At 44.1% G+C, this 27768-nt stretch overlaps 1 protein-coding gene across 7 annotated transcripts in view; it reads left to right on the forward strand.

Annotated features, from left to right (window-relative positions):
- LOC148013737 (AMP deaminase-like) overlaps positions 1-21619 on the forward strand; it is a 74255-nt gene extending 52636 nt beyond the window's left edge. For 3 of the 7 annotated variants that reach the window (XR_015688962.1, XR_015688966.1, XR_015688963.1), the window contains exons 13-21: positions 15093-15233; positions 15411-15563; positions 15645-15698; positions 15781-15891; positions 15981-16154; positions 20256-20336; positions 20418-20516; positions 20610-20732; positions 20886-21618. Coding sequence is in view for 1 of the 7 variants with exons in the window: in XM_087668627.1 (XP_087524753.1) it covers positions 15093-15233; positions 15411-15563; positions 15645-15698; positions 15781-15891; positions 15981-16154; positions 20256-20336; positions 20418-20516; positions 20610-20678 (882 nt within the window). In the remaining 6 variants the exon portion in view is untranslated. Of the gene's footprint in view, positions 1-15092; positions 15234-15410; positions 15564-15644; positions 15699-15780; positions 15892-15980; positions 16155-20255; positions 20337-20417; positions 20517-20609; positions 20733-20885 lie in introns of all 7 variants that reach the window. The other 4 variants (XR_015688964.1, XR_015688965.1, XR_015688967.1 and 1 more) reach the window with 4 other exon arrangements.
- The last annotated feature ends 6149 nt before the right edge of the window (positions 21620-27768 follow it).

Genomic DNA, 27768 nt, shown 5'->3' on the forward strand with positions numbered 1-27768 from the left:
CCATATATAGAGGCATGAATAGTCTTGAATCTTATCCACCGAAGTCTTTTGTATGGTGCGCCGACACTCTCGGAAGACACTAGAAAGCCTTTTTGGGGTTAGACATTGAAACCAAAAGTGGGAATGAAGAAGGGAAATTGTATGGAATGATGTGGTTTCTTATCATGTGATGTCTAAGCTCATGCTTTGATTGCACTTTTGTGCAAGAGACAAGTTATCTTGCATATTCGGTCATGCACAATGGCCAAGGATGCTTGGAATAAGCTTGCCTTGTTGTATTAGGTGCTCAATGAGGCTCATGTAGCCTATTTGCGTAAGGAGCTTGAGATGGAGTACATAACAAAGGGTGATTTTGCGGATGTATACATTACACATGCCAAGGACATTACGGAGCAGCTTGCTAATATTGATGAAATCATTCTTGATGCACCTTTTGTATCTACGGTCTTGGCTGGTCTACCTAATACTTATCAGAGTTTTGCCACTACACTCTGCTTACTTGCAAAGGGAGATGCGAATGCTTACACATTGATGCATTGGTATCACTATTGTTGCAAGAAGAGCAATCAAGGCTGAATCACTCTAATATAAGCATGGATAATCAAGCATTTGTAGCTAGCCATCGTAAGAAAGGAAAGTCATGGTAGCTTTCAAACTCCAAAGGAAAAGGCAAAACAACTTTTTCTATGGACTCCTCAAGTACCAAAGATGCTAGTGTTAAGAAAAAGAGGTGCAATTATTGTAGGATACAAGGGGAATGCTATTAAAGAATGCAAAAAGAGGATGACAAGTGAAAAGAAGAAACAAGCAGGCATGAGTGTGAAATTTTAGCAAATGCAAAGGATCCAATTGCACATTTAGCAAGCCTGGACATTGGCGGGACTTATGCCTTTGTTGTTGAAAATTGTAGCACTTGGTATTTTGACAACGGTGCTTCAAAGCACATAACATTCTTTTGTGACTTATTTGTATCATATGTAAATGTATAAAAGGGGGGATAGGCTGTATGTGCAAAAATGCTTCGTATGCCATTCAAGGCTTTGGTCAAATTCCCATCACTGTAGTGGATGGGAAAACTATCATGCTCGAAAAGGTCTTGTATGTGCTAGGTATAAAGAAAAACTTGCTTTCAGTTTCAACCATTGCATGTGTTGGTTTTGTGGTTAAATTCCACATGGATTGATGTAGTGTCTATGACTATAGTGATGGGGATGTTCTCATTGTCATTGGTACATTATACAATGGACTCTATTAGCTTGATTTATATGAGGAGAGCCTCACAGGATGCATTACATGGTGATGCCACCATGGTGGATGACACTGAGTTATGGCATGCTTGGTTTGGCATCTTAATTATGGTAGTTTACTACGCCTAAGAAGCAAAAATATGGTGCTTGATCTCCCTCCATTGAAAGCACCTACTCACAATGTGTGTGAAAATTGTGTACCCGGCAAAATGCATCGTGCTTCGTATTCTAAGGTGGTACTATACTTGCTAATTAGAAATGACCGTTTGTGCATAGTGATATTTGTGGGCCCATGCATGTCAAATCCATTGAATGATACTTGTACTTTGTTATCTTCATTGATGCTTTGAAGCATAAATTCGAAGTGTTTTCATGCTTTAAACTTTCTTTGCCTTGGGTGAAAATGGCAATGGATACAAGTTGATTACACTACGCATTGATTTGGGGGGGAGGGGTGAAGAAATGCTCTAAACGCAAAAAGCATGAAACCAATTGTATGACAAAGCACAGACTAATAAACTCAAAACAAAGCTAGGATTAGGGTTAGGGTGACTTAGAGATAGTAAACACAATGAATAATAAAGTGAATGAATAATGAATATACAGTGCTCATATAACACACATACTATGCAATGAATATTGAACCTCAAAATCTCGTATCTCTAGGATCAAGGTTGAGGTTATGAACTGTAGAGTGTGTTGTACTTTGAATGGATCCTGAATCGTAGCAAAGGCAGCCTTCGAGTATCGAATATCAACAAACGCAGCCAAGGAAGGTTGGATCTGATACAAATGGTAGTGCAGGAGAGAGAAAGACTAAAAACGCAAGTACCCTTTGGAGAGAGAAAATCTACACAACAATTGTTGGGTGTAGATGCAGTAGATGGAGGTGAGAGAATGTTAGAGCTGGAGCTAGAAATTGCAAATGTAGCATTCAAAGGAGAGAGAAGATGATGGCGACAGCTCTTGGGACTTGGTGAGAGTTGCAAACACGTAGGGAAGGCTGGAATCATACGCCAGATGGTAGTAGCTGGCTCGTAGAAGCTTTGATTGTGATATCCTCCGTGAACGAAGTGTGGGCAGTAGAGGTATGGCTTCTAAAACTTGCAAAAACAAGATTGAGAGAGAATGGTGGGTTGAATGCATCCGTATAGAAAGTTTGGGCACCCAAATTAGGGTTTTGCATGTGGGATACAATAACTCTCTAGGATCACATTTCTTTTTAAAATAAGAGGTTTTCTTTATTAATTAAGCATGTTTTGGGGCTGTTTAGGTTAGGCTAATGCATTTTTAGCTCAACACCCCCTCTCAGGCCCAAAACTAAGCCATGAGAAACAAGTCTTTGATATGTATTTTCGTCTACTTGAAGGCGTCCCATCCCAAAGTAGCTAGGGCATCAGGCAAAGGGTGCACGTTAGCTGCCTAGTGACCTACCAAGACTATAGAGGTGATGGTTATCTTACCAAGGGAGTCCAAGTAATCACCTTGGAGAGGCGAGGGCATCGGACCAAGCGTGCACGTCGGTTGCCCAGGGACCCACCAAGTTTAGTAAAGATGGATAAAATCAACAATGGATTTTTTGGTTTTTAAATTTTATTTAAAATGTGTAGGGATTTTGGTGTGATTTGTTCAAAAGATTTAGCATTAAGTGATGGTTTCAAATAAGTTTTCGTCTTGTTGAGTTATTGTGTTCCAAAGTACATGAAAATAAGGATAGATAATCCCATGACTTTTAGAAAAAGCAAAACAATTCCGCACACTACTAGGAGAAGTGCCTTTGGATATCTAAGAGAGAGTGTGTGTGTGTGTGTGTGTGTGTGTGTGTGTGTGTGTGTGTGTGTGTGTGTGTGTGTGCGTGCCAATCATATGGAGAGTATGTGGAGAGAAAGGTAAAATGGAAAAGTAAGCAAGACATACAAAGCCAACATGCAAACATAGAGAGAAATAGTGCCTTCGGAGATTGCCATGTGCAATGCCACGATTATGGTGGATCCAAAGTCAACCTCTCCAAGGGTGACCAAAAAAGGGATAAATGTGCATACATGCATGTTTACATGAACAGAATGCCAATACATGGGGTAATGCAAAGGGGAACGCAAATATTAATGCTCATGTAGAATGCGATGCAATGGTGCTACTTGGACAGTGCCCTTGCAGGGGAATTATTCACTTGCCTAAGCGTCCTTTTATAATCATGTCATTCTGATAGTTCATATGAAGTTACAAATGTCCATAATATATAATACATAATAAATAAATATCTGAAAGTTAAAAGCTATAAACATTATCATTATCACTATCAAGAGCAGGAAACTACTCCCTCTCAAACCGGAAGAAGTAAGAGAAAAGCACCCTCTCCCCATCATTTTGAAGAAGTAGAGGAGGGTGTATCTAAGCCAATCCATGGTAAAAGATATTGTAGAACCGGTTGGTTGAATGGCTTGGTCAAAATATCTGCAAAATTGTAGCTTGATGGCACAAACTCTAGGTGAATGGTGCCTAGTTGAACTTGCTCTCTGGTGAAATGGTAGTAAATTGCCACGTGTCGTGTCTGAGAGATGATGATAGGATTGTTTGCAACGGCAATGGCACTATGGTTGTCACAGTAGACAACGGTAGAGGTGACTTGCAAGGAAATTGTAGTGCGGCCAACAAGTTCCTCAGATAGATAGCCTCTGTAATGCCATCGAAAATGGCCCAATACTGTGCCTCGGCCGTGGAAGTTGCCATTGTGGAGCTTATGGTTGGCCCAAGAGATGGGTGCCTTGCGCAAGGTGTAGAGGTAGCCGCCATGAGAACGTTGAGTGTTGGGATCTCTCGCCCAGTTAGATCAATGTGCCCTTGCAAGCATAAACCATGACTATAAGTTAGTTCAAAATTATAGGTATAGCTTAAATATCTTAATACACGAAGACACGCAATCCAATGAGACATTCTAGGTGCATTAAAATATCGACTAAGCAAACTAACAGAGAATGCAAGATTTGGCCCAATATGAGTTAATCAAAGTAATTTTCTTGCAACAGAATGATAGGTATGAGCATCAAAAGGTTGAATCAAGGTATCCTTGTGCAAATGGACAGCGGGATCTAGAGAATAGTCCACAAAAATCAAGAGATCAGCTCGAGGGGTGAGCTTTCCTATCTTATTATCAGGAGTGTACGTATAAGCATGACTAACTTTGAAGTGAGAACTAACAGGTTTAGATCCAAAAAGCACTTCGTACAGAGTTTTTAGGGATTGCCGCAGTTGGGCATTAGTTGAGGATGTACACTGAAGTGTTAATAGCCTTGATCCAAAGGTGTTTAGGGAGCTCTATTGTGAACAACATAGAGCGTGCCATATTTAGGACAGTCCAATTCCTACGCTCTATGACTCCATTTTGTGCAGGAGAGTTGGTAGAGGTGAGGTGATGTGCAATGCCTTGCTCTTGTAGAAACTCAGAAAATTAATATGAGGTAAACTCGCCACTAGAATCACTCCTCATAGTACCCATACGATGACTAGTTTGGTTATGAACCAGTAGCACCCAAGCAGTGAAATAAGTAAAAGCATTGGACTTATGCTTGAGGAAGTACACCCATGTATATCTAGAGAAATCATCCACTATCAAAAAGTTCGACAGTGTGCCATTTAAGGTGGCAGTGGATGTGGGACCACAAAGATCTATATGAATGAGCCTAAGGGGTTCCGCAGCACAAGTGATGGTCTGTTGAGGAAAGGGTGTATGGTGCGGCTCATCTAGTTGACATGCTTTATAGACCTATCTCGAGAGTTTTAGGTGTGGAAGGTCTCAATCATCCCATGACATGACAACTCATAAAGAGAGTTGTAGCCAAGATGTCTTAAGCAAAAATGCCAAAGATGCTCAGAGTCCATGGGCTCCAGTGTAGTGGCCAAAGCTTGGAAGCGATGAAACTCTAAATCATCGGCAGCTAGCTTGTTAAAAGAGTAGGTCATTTGATGAAGGTGATTAGTTTGTGCCTTGCCGTGAGTAATCACCAAACTAGTTTGAGAGTCTAGGACATCGATTGTGGTTGCTATGAAGAAAACTGCTCACTCCAATTGGCAAAGCTGTTAAACAGACGACAAGTTCATTCCAAGCTGGGGGACATGATAGACATCATCAAGTGAAGTGAGGTCGAGACCCAAGTCAGTGGGAAAACTGACGCGACCCTAGACTTGAATCTTGATCTAGGAGTTGTTTCCTATATAGAAACTCCTGGCTACAACACGGGCTCGGGACATAAAAATGTCCACTCTAGGAGTCATGTGATGGGTAGCTCCATTGTTCAGAAACCAAACGGGTATTGATGTGCTCGGTTGTGATGAGTGGGCCTTTCCAGGCACCTCATTAGGAGGCAACTTGCAAATGCGAATGAGACTCAAGGAGATGATGTGGGCCTCTGTAGACCAATCAGACAAACCTTCTAGAGTTGAGTAGTTCGCCAACTATAATGATGGATTGGTGGCATTCTAGGTTTGACCTCGCCACTATCCTTGTTGAGGGTTGTTGCCACCCTACTACCCTTATTCGAGGTTACTCGACTAGGGTGCGGGGGTCTGATTCTTGGATTTGGATTGTGTGCCTCTTGCCTTAGATTGACACTTCTTGTCATAATGGCCAGCCTTTTGACGATGTTGATAATACCTATTCTTTTTGGGTACATTCTGCCATCGAGGTTTAAGAAGAGATTGATTGGCTCCTTGGGATTCACTAGCCCTATTTTGATTTTGATTTTGATTTGATTTTTGTGTGTCCTTCTCGTGTTGCCCCCTCTGAGAAGATGCAACAAGAGCCCTCTCTATTGAGGACGTGTTATGACATTGATCAAACAACCGTACATAATGCAACAACTGACACTCAAACTCATAAAATGTGGGCATTTGAGGCTATGAAATCACATGCTACACAAAATGGAAATATTTTTGTCGTAGCTTGTTAAGGAATAGGGTAACCTCATCATTAGAGGACTTAGGAGCCCCAGTGGTTGGGAATTCAGCAAGGAGACACTGATACTTAGCCAACTTGACTTACAAGTCATCCTTCTCTGTGATTTTGAAAATTTGGAGCTCATGATCCAAATTGATGCTACGGGTCCTATCCCGAGCCGCATAGCGGTTAGTCAAGTGTGCCCAATGCTTGGATGCTAAATCAAAATGTTGAAGCTGAGAGTGAAACTCAGTCAACAAGCCCTGCATAAGCTCGACAATAGCGGAGGCATTATAAGCCTTCCATGAGGGGACGATCTCGTACGGAACAAGGGTGGGATCAGGTTGAGGTTTCAACCCTTGCACTAAATCCCATAGGTTTTGAGAGTCTAAGACATGTCTCATCAAATTTTGACCAAGTGGTGTAGTTTGACCCGTTGAAATGAGTCTTGTTATTAAATGTATCCTTGGCGGATGAGGTGCTAGAACCATGAGGTGTTTGTGAAGATGGATAGATGGGTTAAGATGGAGGTTAGAATGGTGGTGGTGGTGGTGGATAAGGAGGAGGGGTAAAGGTGGATGAGCAGAAATAGGTTGTTGATGTTCAATGGGTACCGATCACTACGGAGATATCGAAAGGGACATAGGTCCACATGATATGGTAGGTGTAAGTGGAGGCACTGGGACACGATAACCCTTTAAATGTCGGTTGGGACACTATAGAATGATCGGATGGTCCACTAGGTAATGCCATAGAGGCAAATTGCGATACCAAACGATCCACACTCAAAGAATGCCTTGGAGGGGGAAAACTCGAAAGTATGTGTGTGGGAGGTCGAGCCTCTATCATAGGTACACCACTCAGAAACCGGTATGTAGATATCCTAAAGGTTGCGCCTAAATATGCAGAACCCCCTGGTGTGGTGTGGTAGTGGATAATGTGGTGCACTTAATAGAAATGGAAAGGAAGGTGCAGTGGAAGATGAGGGAGGGATGGGTCGTAGCTCAAATGGATTCGTGATAGATGTTGTGGAAAAACATTGTAGGTTCCTTTTGTCATTAAATGCACTAGATGAATATGCACCTACTCCAATATGTTCATGAGAAATAAAATCATTTGAAAGAAAATGAAGGGTAGGGATACTTACAAGTTCTTCTTTTAGCTTATTACTTAGTTTTGCATTCATGAAGAAATACTTATCTTCCTCATTACTCACAAATCAAAGCTATTTTGAAGAGTCCCTTCTTGCTGAGCATCTCCTGATCCAAGAGAAAATACCAAATTAGTTGGTGTAGAATTTGATATGGTAAGGTTTGTACCTAGCATTGGAGAAAAGTAGTACTGGGGAAGTGATGTGTAATCCGAGCTAGGTTCCACTTGCAGATGGCCAGTTCGTAGTGGAGATTTTGAAGGTCGTGCAAGATCATTAGTTTAGTGTACCAAATCTAAAGGAGAAAACTCAGGTTTACCTTCAACCTCTTGCTGATCCCTATGCATAAGGATGAGATCATACTCAGCGGTAGAAATTTGATATGGTCTACTCCATGGTAGCCTGATGGTTCTCTGCCCATGTCAAATCGGATAGTAGTAAGTTGGGAGACCCACTCTTGATTGTTTCCGTCCATATTTGGCTGTGGAGATTAGAGCGGTTTTGTGAATGTGTTCAAAGTCATTTGACCCTTTTGTTGGATGATGTCATTCCTTGTTTTTTTTGCAAGTAAAATGTAGCTGATTATATTACTCAGAAAGAAGCCATGGAGGGGTGTATTGCATCTGGGGCTGCTTGCTTGCATCACGAAAAACAGGTCCTAGCCGCCCCAAGTGCGCATGAAATGACATCGGAGCTCTTGATGAGCCCTGGAGTCGCCATGCACCTGTGGCCATGCACATGATTCCATTGGCTGCGGAGGGAGTGGACGATGGAGGTCCAGAGCTCTGCTAAGGTCGTTGTACTGAAAGTCTCTCTCGGCCGAAAGCCTCCTAACACCGCGCCTTCCAAATATGGCAACCAATAAGACTCCCTATGATCTCCCATACCTCAGAGCGGTTTGCTGTGGGCTCCAGAACTTGGTGGATGGGTAGAGCGTCCAAACCGACCACTGCGCACGACCCTGCCTGGATAATGAATATCGTGTTTTGCATGCCGGCCTCATATAGAAGGCGGCAGCTCTGGTTGACTGCCTGCTAGCAGAAAGCTTCCCATGAGATACATCCAAGGCTGGTGGGTGCTATACGGCGAAGGATGTAGCATGCACCTCTCCACACGAGCTGTGTCGTCTCACACGACCAAAGGCACTACTTTGGTTTTTCCAAAGGCTGTTGTGTGCAGCGCACACAACCTGCCTCCTCCTGCATCTGGACAAGCCAACTTCCCACTGCCAAGCCTCCATGTGCCACCAGCCATATGAAATATGATACCCTCCTCGGCCTCCAACTATCCCAAAGGCGGCGCTGGAAGGTCCGTCAGAAAGGTTCCGTGATGCCGTGCTCTACCCAGTGCCTGCTACAAGACAGGGTCTAATCCATATCTTCCTGCATCAGTACGTGTCTGTCAATCCTGGCTATGTACTCCAGGAACCTCGGTGGCTTCTTGGCGACTGCTGTGGCCAGCCATAGCCACTCTCCCGGGTTCCACTCCTGCTCATCAGGTGGCCTGCTCTCCCAGATCTAGAGGCGCCGCTCCTTGGGCTCCTGCTAAAAGACAAAAGGGTCTAGCTGCCATGTCTTCCCTTGAAGGCGAATCACCCGGATCCTCCTCCATGAAAGGATAGCTATCCCCTTCTCCTCCTGTCCTCTGTCAAGGGCCAGAAAACACCCCCCCCCCCCTCTTATACTGCCTATACTGTGAAGAGGGTCTCAGGTGGAGCGCCGCCCACTCTACTTGCCACTTGTAGGGGGATGCTTGCTAGTGAAAACCTAGCGGCCCATACTTTCCCGGGCTCTATCGGCTCTCGTCTTGGGGGAGCAAGTCACTCCTGAGATATTGCTACGTCTATCTCCCTTCTCCTCAGCTCTACTCTTCTCTGGCAGCCAGATACTCGCTGCAGCACGTCTTCGTCCACCATCCTGTACACCTCCTACCATGTCTTGATGGTGCGAGCCAGACCGGCCTCCTAGCCAGCCCATTGGATGGGGGGGCGCTCACCAATCTGTGCCCCTTCCCGATCTTTGACGTGGGGGTTCCAGATTATCGACTGACGATCTATCTCCTCCTGGCAGCCTAGGGGCTCTGGATTGGGGCCTTACAGAGGCCTTGCCATACGTGGAGCAAATTGCGTAGGAAAGGTGATTTGGGCGGGGTGATTTGGGCTGATGTGAAGATCCATCTCAGGGACGGCCTCCTCTCACTGCCAAGCCTCGGTCTACAGTCCTGAAGACCATCCTGCAATAGGACCTTCCATGTTTGCCCTCTTGGTGTGAGGCTGCGAACAACTAGCTTGCCCAAGAGGGCCATACTCTGATACTCTGGGTCTATAATCCCCAGGCCTCCCTCTGACCGATGCCGTATGATGGTTGCCCAAGCCACCTTGGCCTGGAATCCTTGGAACTGTCTGATCCAGACCAAAGGAAATTCCGCGCTAGGCAACGAAGCTGCATTACTTAAGACGATGAGAAGCACCAACACGAGACGATGTACCAAGCTGTCACTAGGAGGACTTGGTTAACCACCAAGGCTCGGCCTGCTAGTGAGAGGCGAGAGCCGTACTCTAGTAGGTCAGCTTCCTCCGAATAGAATCGAGGACTGGAAGAAACTGTTGGGCAGGAGTGATGTCGAGTCCCACGTGGAACCCTAGGTAACGGACGGTCTGTCCTCACCCATCTAAATCCCAGGTGGACGCCCCATTCCTTGTAGAGTTTGGATCTGTGAGGAAACCAACCGACTTTCACCTGTTGATTTTTGCTCCCGTTGCAGAAAAGAATACTTCAAGAGCCAACCTCACTCTCTGTAGCATCAACTCATTGTTTTTTATGTAGAGTGCTATATCATCTGCATACTCTGCGTCTAACAACTTAGTCTCCTCTCTCACGAAAAGTCGGAGGCCGCGTAATTCACTCACACGTGACCTGAGGAAATGAGACATCGCCTCTGCAAAGAGTAGGAACAGGTACGGGGCCAGGGGGCAGCCTTGCCCGGACCGATCTCTCCTGTCGAAACTCCACCCCTCGCCTACCACCTATGAGAACCCTGTTGGTGGCCGATCTGTAAAGTGCGGAGACCCCACGAATCCAAGCCTGGGGAAAACCCAACCTCACCATGGTGCCCTTGAGGAAATCCTAGTCCACCCTGTCATAAGTTTTCTTGAAATCCAAGAGTAGTACGGGTTGTCTCTGCCCACTGTGCTGCGTCCACTTTGTCGTCTCAAAGAAGGTGAATACATTGTCTAGGATGCTCCTATCTTGGACAAAGCTTGTCTGCGTGTCATGGATGATATCTGGAAGCATGTGGCGTAATCGCCTACTAATAATCTTTGCCAGTGCCTTATAGGCCACTAACAATAAGGTGATCGGTTTCCATTGAGAGAGCTCCAACCAGTCTCCCCCTTTGGGGAGAAGACTGATAAGGCGTGCCAAGAGACTTCCTGGCATTTGTCCTGAAGTGAAAATTTCCTGGAAGGCCATCAGTAGGGGGTCCTTCACCACCTCCCAGTAGGTGGTGAAGAAAGCCTTAGAGAGGCCATCCTCTCCCGGGCATTTTTGCCCGGGAGTATGGAAAGCCTCCTCTAGTTCCTTCTCTTTGGAGGGGGCTAGAAGGGAGCGTCCCATCTTTGTGATGAGGGACGGGATGTGATCCCATACCTGATGTCTGTATCGTTGCCCTCTAGCTGAGGTTGTCTCCTGCTGGAAAAGGCGTCTGTAGTAGTTGGTTGCAATCTCCATCACCTTGTCCGTGCTAGAACGAGTCCTTCCATACTAATCTCGAAGGCTGCGTATGTGCTCTCCTAAGGTGCGAGGCTGGTGCACCTGGAAAAACTCCCTACACACCGTATCCCCCTTCCGCGCTCAGAACATTGCTGAGGTGCGGAAAGAGAACTCTGAGTGCTTGTCCTCTAGGCCAGCAATGGTTGCTCGCGCGCGCCTCTTGTGCGTGGAGGGTGGGAACCCTGGTGCCTCTTGTAATAATCTTTGCTTGGTTGCAAGGTCTTGCCACAATGCTCTCGCCTCCTCCCAACTCTGTTGCTTGGCTTGTATGGTTGCCTCTTGGTAGATCCGGCTTGACTCAGCTAGGACCTCTGCAACCTCCTCTGCGATCTGGTCCCTCATGCCCCACTCCTTGTTCCAAATCTGCTCTATCTGTCTGGACACCTTTTCCCTCCTATAGATTGAGTCAAGATCGTATGTCTAGGGCAGGTGCTGGGGGATCAAGTGTTAGGAGAACCGGGCAATGGTCGGCGGACGTGGTACCCGCCAGCTGCTCAATCTGGCCTCCACGAGAGCCTCCCTACTCTCCCACATAAAACTTGTCCAACCTCTCCAGCAGGACTCCACCTAGCCGCGTGTATCCCCAAGAGAAGTCCAACGACCTCTCCCTCTTGTGGAAGGCAGGGTCTCTCCAGGCATTGCGTGCTCCTACTGCCAGTAGAAAGACCTCCCATGCCTCCTGCTCCTCCCTAGCCATGCCCTGGTAGTTTCTGCCTCTGCCCTACTGGTCCTCCAAAGCCTCCAGGTTGTTGAAGTCTCCTCCAATGATCCAGGAGTCCACCTTTGGGAGACCCTCTGCGATCTACACCCAGAATCTGTTGCGTGCCTTGACCTCCGTAGGGGCATAGACTTTGAGGACACCAAAGCATGAGTCCCCAATATCCAATCTGATCCATAGAACCCTCCCTGCCAATATTGTCCCGTGGTCTCGTACACAGGCGGTGAGACTTGGACCGATAGAGGTGCATATGCCTCCACTCTTGCCGTGGGCACCTATGGTGTGTGCGAGCTGCTCGGGAGTACCTTCCCTACCTGTTGTGCTTACTGTAGAAATAGAATGTCGATCCGTCCTGCAAGGGTAAGCCTTAGCTCCTGCCAAACAATCAATTTCCTGGACCCACGTGCCCCACTGTAGTGGAGACTGTTCACATTCCAGGATGCAAGGTGTAAGCTCATGGGGAAACCTGTGACTGACCGAATAGGCATCTATTCGGTATGGAGGCTACTGATCAAGAGGAGAAACTATGGGGCATGCAAGTACGCTTTGCCGTAGGTCTGGACGGTGAACTCCAATCCCCCATGGTGGCCCTCGGCTGGACCATAGGGGTGATAGATACTCTAGGTGGTACTATCAATGCATCTATTAGCCATGCTGAGAGTCGTGACTTTGTACATTGGTAGAAACAGGCCGCCTGTGCGAGGGGCTACTCGATCACATCCCGCGGAGCTCTCCACTGTGGAGGGGCTCGAAAGATAATACCCAACTGTGGGACCTCGGCACCAGCCCACCAGTTAATGTCCATCATACAGCTAGGTCACTGTTGTACAAACAGTGCTAGTCCTTCCATCCACTGGGAGATGTGGTCCTCCACTTGACTCTTCAACTCCTCTATCTGTGTCGTCGTCCAATCCCCTGAGTGAGAGGATTGAAAGAAGAAAGTGTAGTTTGGTCCATCCGGTGGTGCTAGTAGATGGACCTTGCCCCTCCTTGACTTACGAACCACGAAGATCCCCACCTCTAGAGGTAGTGGGAACTCTCCGCGCTCCGCAACTCTTAAGTAGGACCATGGGCCATTGCGGAAAAACTCCTGTGGCAACAGTTGTGCCTGGCTCGGGAAGGTGTGACGGGCGGTAGAGGCAGATGAACTGGTGGTTGTGTGGAAAGGGGGAAAACTGCTGGTGCGAGGAGGATGTAGGCGTGAGTGGCTCATCACCTCCTGTGGGAGGAGGGGGGGGGGGGGGGGTGCTCAGCAAGGGAGGTGGTGGGGGGAAAGAAGATCGAGGGATGGTGGGGTGGTTGGAGGTACGTGACGGGTGTGGGTGGTTAGAGGTACGTGGGCCTGGGTCAGTGGGGAGGACATGGGAGGTGGGGGTGGGTGTAGGGGCTATGGGCTCTTAGGTGGGGTAGCCTGTGGCGCGGGTGGTGGACGTGGGGGGTGGAGCTCAAATGATTCTACTGTGAAGCCGCTGTACCAGGGAACCATGTGAATGACCCCCTTTGTAGAGGCATAGGGCGAGCTCTCCACTAACTCACGAGATGCATCTGCACAGGTGAGACAAACCATGAAGATCCCTCGGCCCATGAGGACTACCTCCACGATTTGCGTTGTGCCAATGCGTAGGGTAGAGTTAATCCAATCCCGAAGCTGGGCCCTGGATGGAGAGTGTTCTATTACTTGACTGAAAATCGCCGTTTCTTTAAGCTCTAGCTTTGTGGCACGGACGGCCAAAGAGCTATTCCTCAGAGAGGACACTACACAAGGTGTTTGACTGGGGGAGGGGCACTCTACGCGACCCTGTTGAGGACCTACCAATCCCTCTAGTGTGTTGCCGAAAGGGGGGGGTGTTGCTAAAAGTAGAGGGAGCAACGGTATGGTGGGGGGGGAGGGGTGATTACACTCGTCGGGCCACGCAGTAAGTCCTAGTGACCAGCTGGGCGGCGGGAGGGGGGTGGGTGCAGTGCAGGGCGGAGGGAGAGGGACGGCTGGGTGACGGAAGGAGGAGGGGGTGAATGCTGAGGAAGGCGGGGGGGGGGGGGGGGGGGGGCGCTTTGGGTGAGCGCGATGGAGGGGGGACATAGGAGGCGCTGGCGGAAGAGGGGGGAGCTGACGAGAGCTGGCAGGAGGGGGGTGGGCGCAGTGCGCCTGCTGCAAAGCAGTGCAGGGTGGAGGGAGAGGGATGGCTGGGTGGCGGGAGGAGGGGGCGAATGCTGAGGAAGGCGGGGGGAGCTTTGGGTGAGCGTGATGGAGGCGCTGGGTGGGTGCGATGGCAGCGGAGGCGTGACACGGGGGCAGCATTCGTGATGCGACGGGCAGGAGCTTATAAGGGAACTTTTTAATGTCATTCCTTGTTAGTTTTGGGTTTACTTTTTTTACCATATTTTGTGTTTCTTGGGGGTATTGGCTGATTTGGACCAGTTTGGAAGATTAGCTCCAGCAGCATTTCCATTTGCATTAGAGGGTTCATCCCCATGGTTGGACTTGGCCAAATAATAAGGATGAAATATGGTCACTAAGCTAAGTGGCACGGCTAGCTGCTTCAATTGTGGAGGTCTAAAACTCCCTACCTGGGGAAAGTCTTTATCTAGAGGCTTTTTATAGGGGATCTCCCTGCCATCTTCTGTGATACTGCAAGATCTCTTGTGATAGATGCATCTTTTGCACCGTATGTGATCATTGATGAGACTCTTGCTCATCTCTTCATTACTTGCCCAAATGGCCAGATAGATTTGGAGTTTCAATTTCGGAGTAAGGACTTCTTTAACACAGCAATGTACAACTGTCCATTTCTCAGTTTTGGGAAAGGTGTCATTAACAGCTACCTTATAGATGGAGCATCTCAATATTTTCATTTTCTGTCCTGGATTGGACTTCAGTATATCTGGAGGACACAATGCCTACGGTTTTATTTGGTCTCATGTATTTGTGGTGATGTGGGCCGAGGAATATTGTTGTGGCATGTCGGTTCCATGATCTCTCTTTGTGTTGTCCTCAGGGAGGTGGCTATTCCATGGAAGGAGATCATCGGTTACACCCTGGTTATGCCCACTTCATGATTTCTTTTTCTTGTTGTAGTAGCTTTGGGGCCTGCTGTGTTGTTTTCTACGTTCTTTGACATTGCTTAGTTGGCCAAAAGGTCCTTTGTAAATACTTTTATTCTAATTCAAAATCCTTCAAATTGAGAGAGAGAGAGAGAGAGAGAGAGAGAGAGAGAGAGAGAGAGAGAGAGAGAGAGAGAGAGAGAGAGAGACATTGTTCTATCTTACTTTTCAGCTTCCTCGTTTGTACAATGTCTACAAGGAGATGGGAATAGTTAATTCTTTCCAAAATATGTTAGATAATGTCTTCATTCCTTTATTCGAGGTGACTGTGGATCCTGGATCTCATCCACAGCTACATGTATTTCTTGAACAGGTAAGCTTGAAAGTTTACATAGGCATGCACACATACATGCACCCACACACGAGTGTCCACACATTGCTTGTTACTTATTTACACCATGGACTGCAGTTCTTGGAAATGTCAGAGAGACCATTTGTAGGGTTAACAGTGTAAAAATTGGAATATATTGAGGTATTCAGATCTGTACAGGTGGTGGGATTCGACCTTGTGGATGATGAAAGCAAGCCAGAGAGGCGCCCAACAAAGCACATGCCAATCCCTTCAAAGTGGGATATTATTTTCAACCCAGCTTACTCTTACTATGCATATTATGTATATGCTAATCTGTACACATTAAACAAGGTGCGCTTTTATTTCAGAAAATCATTCCTGCATATGTTTATTAAATACTGTTGTTTTACAATTGATTTCCATCTGCTGCAGCTTCGTGAATCAAAGGGAATGAAAACCATAAAATTTCGACCTCATTCGGGCGAGGTAAGATAAAAATCATTTGTGCAGTTGATGATCTAAGATATTGTGCTCTCTGATTGATGTTTTAATCTTCTGTCAAATGTAGGCTGGTGATCTTGATCATTTGGCTGCTACCTTTCTTCTCTCACACAACATAGCACATGGAAATAACCTGCGAAAGTCTCCTGGTCTCCAATACTTGTACTATTTAGCTCAGGTCTCAATTGGTAGCCAAGTCACCATGATTTTTGTTCTCAAAGCTTTCTAGAATGCACCAGTAATGTGTCATTTTCTTCCTTTTGGCAGATTGGATTGTGCATGTCTCCTTTAAGCAATAATTCGCTCTTCCTTGATTACCATAGGAATCCTTTTCCAATGTTCTTTGCACGAGGCCTGAATGTTTCACTTTCCACAGATGATCCTCTGCAGATTCACTTAACCAAAGAGCCTCTTGTTGAGGAGTATAGCATTGCTGCTCAGGTAAAGAATGCTGATGCTTACATGCATGGGAGACTGATGTGTTTTGTTTCACTGTGATTTTAGTTATCTTCTAAGAACCTAGCAAAACAATGCTAGTCAAACAAGAAAATTTTTTGGCATTTATTTTAAGTTTCAAATCATTTTCTTGATTAGTTAGTCCATGCTGACATATTTTTGGTTTCGATGATTTTGCTTGGATGAGCTGGCCTATGCTCATGCATCTCCAACATATCTTGACTTTATAAACAAACTAAAGTTTTGCTACAAGGTGGTAAAGTACAATTTGCATAACATTGTCTATATATATATGGAAAGGACTTGTAAGTATCTCATTCATAGACATACACATAACTATGTCCTTATATATGAAATGTGTGTGCTAATTTAAGCGAAAAGAGTGCTAACAAGGCATTAGACTAGACCAAAGCTTCAGTATTAGGGGTTAACATCCTCCATGTAGGATGGATTAAAATTACTAGCTGCATATACAACAGGATTGATAGAAGCCATCGATGCTAAATGTTGAAGTCATCAAATAAGGGGACTGGTATCTTGTTTGAATTCTCCCTCTTGCTTTGAGGAGATTTTCACAGTTTTTCATTGGATGAGGTTTTTGGTGCTTCCGACCATTTAGAAATCTTGAAGCCATGTGGTCTTTGGGTACTCTTTTGTTGATTCATATCCTCTTCAGAAGACCTTGGCAGTTGTATGACTGCTTTATGCACCATGATGTTGATTAGGTAAGCTCTCTTTTTCTCCATGGTCCTAACATGGGCTATGTTCACACTGAGCATAATCCTGATTGTACACAAATACAGTGGTTTTACAAGGCAAAAATGTGTGTGCATGTAGGATGTGTAAGATGATCAAGGTTATTTGCTGTCTTTTATCATGGCCTCTGGTTGATATGACTTGGGCATACCTTATAGGCAAATTTGGAGGAAAACAATAAAGGGAGAAGCCCAAGTGGAAGCATGAGCAAGCGGAAGCAAGAGAGGTGTGAGCTATGGCAGATGGAGCAAGAGAGCAATAGAGAGAGACTCAAGATGTGGGAACTCCAATAGTCACTATGTGTGACTCGCCTTCCCTTTATTCAAATGTTACTGAAAGAATAAAGAATGGAGTGATAGCGATGGGTGCTTGTCGCTTGCAATGTGCAAGTGCGGTTATTGTCAGTGTAGTAATACACGGACGGCTAGGTATAAGTGCCTTTACCACCAACAATCTCCCACTTAAAGGCGAATGTGCCTCTAGTGAAGAGGGAACAAGAAAAAAATGAAAAACTAAAATGTGTATATAGAGTACAACAAGATGAGGAATAGAGGTCATCTCATCCAATGCCCATCGACTTCCTAAGGAAGGCAAAATGCTTTACTGAGAGACTTTTCTTGAGCAGATCGACAGGATTTTGGTTAGTTGAGATCTTGATAAGGTCAACAGACTTGTCCTCAATGACCTCTCTGATAAAGTGGTACTGCACCTCAATGTACTTCGTCTTCGCATGGAAGACTGGATTCTTGGCTAACTGGATAGCACTCATAGAATCCGAACGCAGTGTAGGGACCATGTTAGTCATACCGAGGTTTGCCACTAGACAGCCTAACCAAAGAGCCTCCTTGCAAGGCTTAGTGGCTGCAACATACTTGGCCTCTGTAGTAGAGAGGACTGTGCATTTCTGCATCGTGGACATCCAAGAAACAACACCCCCAGCAAAGGTAAACACATAGCCAGAGGTGGATTTCTTACTGTCTGTATATCTTGCATAATTAGAGTCAGTGTACCCCATGACTCTTGTATCCTGGCCACCATAACATGCACACATATTTGCTGTGCTCTTTAGGTACCTCATGATACCCTTGATGGCATCCAAATGCTGCTTGCCAGGTGTAGCCATATAGTATGCCACAACTCCCATTGCAAAAGCTATGTCAGGACGAGTGGCTATCATGGCATACATCAAACTGTCCATTGTGGATGCATAAGGGATCTTGGCTATCTCAGCCTTCTACTCATCTGATTGCGGACAATCGGTCTGGCTCACCTTCACATGAGAAGGCAAACGACAACCAATAGGCTTAATATCCTACATATGAAACCGCTCAAGGACCTTCTAGATATACTGTATGGTTGTAAAATAACAGTTAAGATTGAGCAAAAGTGAGCTCAATCAAAGCCCAAAAGCATTTTGGGAGTATGGCCAAGCATGTGGCATGAACCATAGACATCAATGTATTATCCCAAGTAGCTGGAAAGTATCAACAAGCAATAGGCATATGCTTTCATTGATAAAATAGCCTTCAGCCCTGCTTTTTACAGCAGTAAAATGACAATAAAACTAAGCCAAATACGGGCTCAAATTGTTCTAAAAGCATTCCAATACATTGGGCAAAATTCCCCAAGTGTCCAACATCAAATGAGCATCACATAAGCCAAGAGCATGACATTTTTCAAACAAATAGCATTCGGTCTTGTTATGACAGCAGTGATATCTATGAGAAAACTAAGCTAAAAGAGTGCTCAAATCAGTCCAATAGCATCTCAAACCAATGACATATGATCCCTCAAGTATTTGGCAACAAAACATAGGTATACGGGCATCCCGAGAAGCATATTGAGATGCAAACATTGAAGATATGGCTGTCCCTGTTTTATAACAGCATGCTGCCCTCTTTGTACAGTTAATAGCTGAAGCTCAATGACTCAAAACCAATGCTCAATGTTAATGGTCAATGCCGAGAGGAGTGGCAAACAATGCCAAAGCCTTTGTCCAATGCCGGGGAGTGGTTGAGCAAGCACACAAGTGTTTGAAAATGGCCACAGCTGAAAAAACGTTTTTATATTTCCAGCCCTGAATACTGAGCTGAATACTCCATGAAATAAGCTCAATGTAGGCTCAAGAATGCCCTGAGATATATCATAGCCCCTATAGGAACTGAGAAGTTCTAGAGCAATGAGAGCTTAATATGAACCTCAAGAGGTGGAGCTATGGCTGCCAATGGTGAAGCCCTGCTGTAAGTAACTTGAATGAGAGCTAAAGCAATGCCCGATTGAGCTTGAGCTCACGGAGAAGAAGGCTCTGATACCAATTAAAGAGAAGCCCAAGTGGAAGTACGAGCAAGCGGATGCAAGAGAGGTGTGAGCTATGGCAAATGGAGCAAGAGAGCAAGAGAGAGAGACTTAAGATGTGGGAACTCCAACAGTCATAGTGTATGATCAGCATTCCCTTTATTCGAATGTCACTGTGAAAGAATAAAGAATGGCATGATAGTGATGGCCACCTGCCGCCTGCAGTGTGCAGGTGCGGGTATTGTGAGTGTAGTAATACACGGGCGGCTAGGCACAGGTGCCTTTACCCCCAACAAACAAAAGAACTTAGCCAGACCGAATGATGAATTTGTGGTGTGATTCGTCCATTACCAGAACTTTATCCTTGCAGTTTGTAACTGCGAAAGTGGTGTATTTGGTAGGTCGTTCATTCATCATGGATAAATGATCATGCTAATGCTCTCTAGGATTTGGCAATGGCCCTATAGCATGGAGAAAAAATTCTTCATGCAGAAATCAAGCTTTCCCTTAAATCAAGACTTTTCCTTTTTAAGATGTTTGGTAGGTGTGCTGCCCCCTGGAGCACTTCTTGGAATGACAATCTACAAGAAGCAAGTTGCCAGCCAGCCAGGAATTCCCTTTGCCAAGCACAGTTGGTGTTCCCAGTAGCTCAAGAGTGTAAGCATTTGCTTTGGGCAGCCAGCCATGCATACCCAATGACATGTGAGGATATACGCAAACTACAGTATGATACATACGAGATGATTATGCTAGTTGTTAAGAGAAAAGCATACATACACTTCAAATGCATGGAATGCAATAGAAGAATGCATCTTAAAGCATGTACTGAACGTAGAGTTACCTTGTTTTTCAAGGCCTGAAATTCTGAAAGCTTCCACTGAGTATGAGTATTTATGCAAGAAACCTACATTACCTTTGTGAGAATGCGATGTACAACCTGACATTCTGACATGAAAAGGCTTTCAATGATGACTTTGTCGTATCCAAAGCCAAGTCACTTTCGTTTCAAAACCAAGTCCTTTTTGTGCCTGCCAGGTCTGGAAATTGAGTCCTTGTGATTTATGTGAGATAGCACGCAATTCCGTCTATCAATCCGGCTTCTCACATGCCTTGAAGGTAAATAAAAAGCATATTTCAGCTATTTCTGTGTAGAGGAAATAGTCATCACTTTTACTCCAGTTGTGTTGGTCTGTGCAGTCACATTGGGTTGGGAAAAATTACTACAAGCAAGGTCCACAGGGAAATGATGTGCACAAAACAAATGTGCCACATATGCGAGTAGAATTTCGGCAGGAGGTAAAATTAGCTTCTTGATGCTGCTTCATGTCATTAGGTGATTCCAAAGTAACATGGAGTTCACACAACTCCACTTTTGACGTGTTTTTTCAGGTTTGGAAAGAGGAGCTCCAATATGTATATTTGGGAGAGACACCAATTCCAGATGAGATCGAACCCTGATTTTTGGCCTTTTCAGTCTCAGCTTGCTGGTTGTGATACAGTTTTTCTCTCCAGGCAGATTACTTCTGTTTTACATTTCATTTGAAGTTCATGCTATTCACCTGTATTTGTTTGTTAGCTGCAAAGTCTGCTACTAAGAAAACAATTTATCAAGAAAGTAAGGCTACTGATTTAGAGGGCTTACGAAGGTTCTTTTCCTCCCCTTAGATATCAAGCCTGTGAGAAGAAGCACAATACTGAGGCTGCTTCATCAGAAATCTTATACATATCCACAGAAGTGTGGGCATGGCAATACTAAGTCTGCAGGAGAAAGAGGTCATATTATATACCAGTATTTCCACATCCTCATGTTGTTATGGTGTATCAAAGAACATTTTATGGTGGGATGCATGAGTGCAGTCTTCTTGGTAGCTGAAGTTATGTTACCTGCCATGTCGACTGATTGCAGAAGCAGCAAAACATCTTGGAATACAGATAAGCAAGAGCGATAAAGAAAGATGTGATATTATAAGAAGGCATGTCTTCTTATATATGCCTTGCTTTTAAGGAGCAATGTTTTCAGTCAATATTAGGTATCTTCACATATGTATGTATGATAGCAAATAAAAGGCCACTTATAATAGATAGCTCTGCTGTCAAATGAAGAATCCCTCTTCAGGGATATTTTATCACAATTGTATATCTGCGCATGTTCACTCTGAGCCAACCGTGTAAAGTTTATGGATGAGGTGATGGGAAGAAAGCTGGAAGATTACTTTTTTGGTTCTGCTAGAATAAACTTCTCTCATTTAGTGCTGCATGCATAGATGTATTTAGGTTCACCTTATAAATTGCCAACAGAAACACACAATACACATGTCTACTGCCCCTTGCAGACTCACGTTGGCCTATCTACTTTATTATAGAGCTCATTCTTCTGATAACTTTGTGCTCTTTGCGGTGTGTCAGTCTTGAAGTATATGTTTTAAAAGGGTCCTGCAAAAATTGACAGTTGGCTTTACATGATAAACATAAGAGATTGTCTTGGCTTTTGGTGTTACATCTTGGACATTTCCTGTGCTAATTCCCTTATTGAAGGCTCTTTCATTAGCCAGTAGAGCTTGTTTAGAGTCAACCACATTAAGCAGGACTTTTTGGGTAGGAATGGTGGTTCCCAAATGTTTTCAAAACTGTAATGCCATTATTGGAGGTTCCAATTCAGATGCTGCCTTCTGCTCATTTTGTTAGGCACATAGCAATGGGAGTGGGAGTGGAGGTCAGGGAGGGGAAGGAGGATTATGTTTTGTCAACATCCTACCTTTGGCGGATAATTTTGTTAGAAGAGTAAAAGCTTAATAATGGCAGACACAAGATCAATGAAAGAGATGATACACAAGATGAAACCGCAAGTAGGAATTTGCTATGATAAGCTTTCACTATGATAAGCAACGAGTACAATGGTTTTAGTGTCAGCTCTCACACTCCACAAGCTCCTCTCTCCACACCAAGAATCTAGGAGTGCATGAATTATTGCCCTCCCTCCTTTTATAGACAAAAATAAATGGGTGGTTCTACCATAAAATAGGTTAGCTAGTAGTCAAATTTACAATAAAGAGGTTGCCCATAAATTAGGACATGGAGACTTGTGAACTTGTGATATGACCACTTTGCACACCCTCTCTTAGAATGTAGGTGAACAAGCAAAGAATAAGAACACCCAAGGGGCACCTTGGACACTTCATTAGTGTGCAGTCCGTGGGATGTGCCTCATTAAGAAAGCTCCCTAAAGAAGTTCAAATGTCATAACCCCTCTTTTGAAAGCAAAGTAGTTGAGCTAGCCACCTCGCACCTCTTGTAGCCACACAAGCTCCCCTAGATAGGTGGTTGTGACAGCAAGATTCCTCCACTAAAGCATATGCATGGCTATGAAGTGAGGTTGCATGTCCCATCATGAGCTTGGTGTTGAACATACGAGTCCAAGGTTTGGATTGCTATAACATGTGAGCTTGAAGGTACATCCAATGCACAACAATAAAAGAGTATCAACATGCCCTCTCTCTCCATCCCCACACTTGCACTTTCTAGCTAGAGTCAAGAAGAATCGTCCACTTGAAACATTGATAGGTCTTGGGCGAACCAAGACGTAGACATATATGTGGTATTGTGTTCCACCAAGCACGTATATGTGGTATGGTGTTCCACCAAGCACGACCATGATATCCATTGCAGGAAGTAGCAACATGTCCTTGGTGTCTTCCTTCTCTTCATAGGTGACATTACACCGTACCATCCTTCTCTTCACCTACATGTGCATGACCACCGCTTCACAGCATCATGATGGAAGCAGAGACTTCTCCAAAGATTGGGACAAATAAGCAAAACGTGATCGGCAAACAAGAAAGCACCATGGACTGTGCACAGGAGCAGTTGCCAAGCAGTCCACGTGAATGAGCCTACGATTACAAAGTCCAAGGTTGGGATTGTGCACAGGAACAGTTGCCAAGCTCTCCACGTCATCTGCAGCAGATGAATGCAGGCAGCAGAGGCTCTATGATCAACGATGTCAGGCACCAGAGCCTGCAGATCAACGCTGTGAAGCACCAATACCAAGTTCCAAGGCATTGGCACAGCAGCGCGTCAAACGCAGTACAAGTCAGAGAGACGTTTGGCACACGGCCACGGGCGCGCACCATGAAGAAAGCGCTGATGGCAACGTCAAAGCCAACCAACTATCAGGTCGACGGCAAGTCAAAATGCAAGGCCAAACATACATCAACGGAAGCAGCCATCAGTCGCGCGTGGGACCTGTCTCGCGTTTGCGCCAATGCGCAGAACTCCTTCAAGCAACCCTACATGTCTCATCTCTATCTCATACCATATTAGAAGAGAAAAAAAAGAGAGCAGAATGATGAAAGGTACAGAACCCATCAAATAGATGAGCACAAGACCCATGAAAGAGAGATGTGCACAATAAGAAAACTGGGAATAGGAATCCACTACGCATCTCTTCTTCCTGACTAAGAAAGCAAATACCATTCGATTAGCTTCAAGGCGTAGTAAACTCACCAACTTACCTTCCTACATTGTAGTTTGATAGCTTAGAGACTCAATGATGGTTGCATTGTATAGTGTTGCACTTCTTTCACTTTGTCATATCTACCACCACATATATCCACGTTGAGAGAAGGAGATAGAGAAGAAAAACAAGCAAAAGAAGATGGAGAACATCTTTATCTTGTCGAATTCTTATCTTAAAATCTCACAACCTCAAACTCAATCCCTTACTAACAATGGGAAGGAGAAAAAACTAAGAGATGGATAGAAGCTTTCCTATCCTAAGTCCCTCACTAAAATATACACTCTCACACTCTCTTCCTCACTCTCAAGCAATGGTTACATAAGATAAAGAGTAGAAGAATAGTTAATTAAAGATTGCACAACTTAAGTTTCAGCAGCATGGAGACATCAACATGGATAATTAAAACAATGGCTTTCTACCCTTTTATAGATCCACATTAGGGTTAGGGTTAGCCTTGTCTAAATTAGGATTGGGATTTGCATCCAACTTTGTGTTTTAGGGTCTTCACTATTTTTGGGCACTTGCTATCTTTGTGAGCTATTGGTTGATGCTCCCTTGATGATGCTTCTACCTTAGGACTACTTGGACTATTATATTTACATTTCCATGGTGACAATCCAAAGTTATTCTAGGTTAGTAGGTATGACTACTTAAAATAATACAAATGGATGGGTGTGAATTGGACTCTTATAATATAATACAACAATAAAGATGATGTGTCCATGAAATAAATACAAGTGTATAAATGTGGCTTTGACTTTCTTTGACTTTATCTTCGTAATTTATTGTTAATATTATTCCCCCCTCCCCTCTCCCCTCTCCCCTTTCCCCCCTAGATGAGTGTCAATTTCATAGTACTCATCCAAGATATCATGTTATAATATGCATTGTAGATGTGGAATGTTGGGATTCACTAAAATAGTGATTTTGATAAAGTAGTAGTAGAAGTCTTGATGGTGAAGTTGGTGGTGGTGAAATGGATCTTATTGAAGAAGGTAATTGATCCTTTGTTAGATGGTGACAACATTGACAAGTGTTGATATGATAATAGAGCTTTGAAAATGATGATGTTATGAAAAATGGATGATGAGGTTAAGGATGTGTAGGCTGTCGACATTGATAGAGCTTTTGATGGATTGTGAGGGATGCTTGCAAGAGGAACTGTGCTCCCTAAGGGTTAGTGTCTATTAAGCCATGTAGTGAGGGGTGAATGTACGTGTAAATGAGAGACATGTTGAACTTTAAGTAAGCCTAAAGTGTTGTCCCATACTTGAGGATCTAGTGGATGTAAGGCTATTTGTGTAATGTAATGCTTAGGATGACAAGTCATCACTAAGGACATCTTGCTCTTGATGTGTTGTGAGTTTGTGAAGTGAGGGAAAAGGGCTAGGTGGTTAGAGGTTGACAAAAGTTGGAGTTGATGGTTGCTCCATGAGTTTAACTAGCAAACAAAGATAGTTACACGTATAACGAAAGAAGGTTTTGAACAATTGGCACATCTTTTAATGAAGCTATCAAATAATGGCTTTAAATCCCTCAACTAGATCATGTCGTTTGGGTTATGGACAATAGAATACATGAGCCCATTCATATGGTATGGAAGAGTAGAAAGCAAACCAGGTAAGCTTATCTTAAGGACAACATGTCACCATTCTAGTTGAAGCTTCCATGCATCCTTGGGCTTTATTGCAAGATAGTCCCTTTTGTTCTTGTTATTTCGGAGGGTACAAGCTACATCGAGAGCAATTTGTCTTGTTAATCCATCCATCTCTTTGCTATGCTTTTCCCTACCTTCATGAGTGTTTGTACTATGTTAAGAGGTAACATTTTCTAAATCTCTCATCTTGATAGAATTTTAAGTCACATACAATGGTCAAATTAGTCTTTTGTTTCTTACGATATTGTTGTAGTGTTTTCTCTAGATTGTCGCCTTGTTCTTTTGTCTCGTGGAGTTCAAGTGGATGATTTGGTACTTGTTGTGTAGAAGCCCATAGGACTTGGCTCATACATGTGCTTCTGAGCAGCAAGTGACATGTCAACTATCTTTTATAAGAAGTCATGAGATTCTTAGTTAGATCCATATCTGGGTTCACCAAATTACCATATAATCAATGAGAGGTATGATGATTGCAATTGACTTCCTAGAAGAAGTTATTTCTATTTTAGATGGCGGTTGCAATCAATGAGAAGTTGCAATTGATTCCCTAGTAGAAGATCTTTCTATTCTAGACTGCAGTTGTAAGCTATTAGGGTTAGAGGACTTTGATTGTCTAAATCATGCATCTTTCGGCTCTTGATCACTGTAGCAAATATTGTATAGATAAGCAAATAGTCTTTCTCTTCAAGAGCTTAAGCTTTCTACATAATCTATCTTTTCAATCGCAATGGTAGCAAGACCTAATCGAGCCTTCAAATCCCCCACTTCATTTGGTTTATTTCTCGAGGTTGTTAGAACGGCTTTTTGGAAGGGCTCCCTTTGTAAAGAGATCGCATGCTTGAAAAATTTCCAACTAGACTTTATACTAACTCTCTTTGTAGGGATATTGCTAAATTTGTAGCCAATGTCATGAGAATGTATTAGTTACCCACACACTTGTACACTACAGGTGGTAGACACCCATCACTGTCACTTTATTCTTTATTCTTTCAATGACATTTGAATAAAGGGAAGGTCAATCACACATTGTGATTGTTGGAATTCCCACATCTTGTGTCTCTTTCTCTCTTGTTCTTGCTCCTTTCATCATAGCTCTTGCTTCTGCTCCGTGCTTCCACTTTAGGGTTCACTTCCTTTAATTGGTATCAGAGTCTTCTTCTCCATGAGCTTGGTTCGACATTACTTTTCAGCTTCCATTTGAGCTACCTACAACAAATTTTCAACATTGGTAGCCATTGCTTCACATTCAAGGTTCGTATTGTTCATCCATGCTTTGGCACTCATTAGGGGTTATTGGAGCTTGGTTACGGGATCAATTGGCTTGGGTTGAGTTCATCTCAGAGCTCATTTTCTTAGCAGGTCATTTACAGGAGCAACCATCACCTATGCTTCACCTTAAAGTCTTGACTGGCTCCAAGCTTGATTGAGCTTACTTGATGGCTTCACTGGCATCTTCTTGGTACCCTCTACCCTCTCCACACTCTTCTTCAGTAGTCATGGAGTCTCATAGGCTTGGAATCATCCCATGCAGATTGTGCTATCTATTCGAGCATCATACAAGTTGTGCTCATTTTTTCCTTCTTCATTGGCAACTTGGCTTTACATTGGAGGCCTCACCAACACTCAAGCATTGATACTTGGCATTGCTTTAGCACTTGGTATTGAGGTTGAGCTCATACTTCAGCTTCATTGATTGGGAATAATGGTCCATAGGCTATGAGAAACAAGGCAGCCCCCTATCTTCATGCTTCATGCTCATTGGTGATGGTCATATGATGTCTGCCTATATGATGTTATCATGTGTTTGGGGATGGTATGATATTGATGTGAGATGATTTTGGCCCTGGTTTGAGCCTCCATTTGCTCAATTTAATAGGAGTTTTACTTGCTGGAATGCATAGGGTTGAATACTAATTTATCAAGGATCTTGTATGTCTATTGTCATTGGGTGCTTCTCGAGCACTTAAGATGCTACACCAGGGTACACCATTGATTTTACATGCTTGGTTATGCTCTTTACATGCTCTTGAGCTAAGATTGGAGCTTTGACTCTTGACATTGGTTGTCTTTCACTCTTATGTATAGTCATTTGATGTTATAGTAAGAGCTTTGCAAGTTACTTAGTCTGGATGCTCGGATATATGCTACTTGGATCTTGGATGTATGGATGCCTTTCACATGGTGTTTTGATCTTTGTTTGCTCGTGTGGCATTCAACTTTTGTTCCAATGGGAGCGACTAATTGTTGACACTTGGATGTTACATTGAGCATTTGGTTATGTAGTTGAGCTTGAGGGTCTTATAGTAAGACAGTGGGATTTGGTGATATATTGCATGCTCTCATCATGCACTTTATGTAAGAAGTTGATGCTTAGT

The sequence above is a fragment of the Lygodium microphyllum genome, chromosome 26, assembly GCF_053477565.2.
Source record: "Lygodium microphyllum isolate KBCC chromosome 26, Lygodium_microphyllum_v1.1.10, whole genome shotgun sequence".
Classification (NCBI taxonomy): Eukaryota; Viridiplantae; Streptophyta; class Polypodiopsida; order Schizaeales; family Lygodiaceae; genus Lygodium; species Lygodium microphyllum.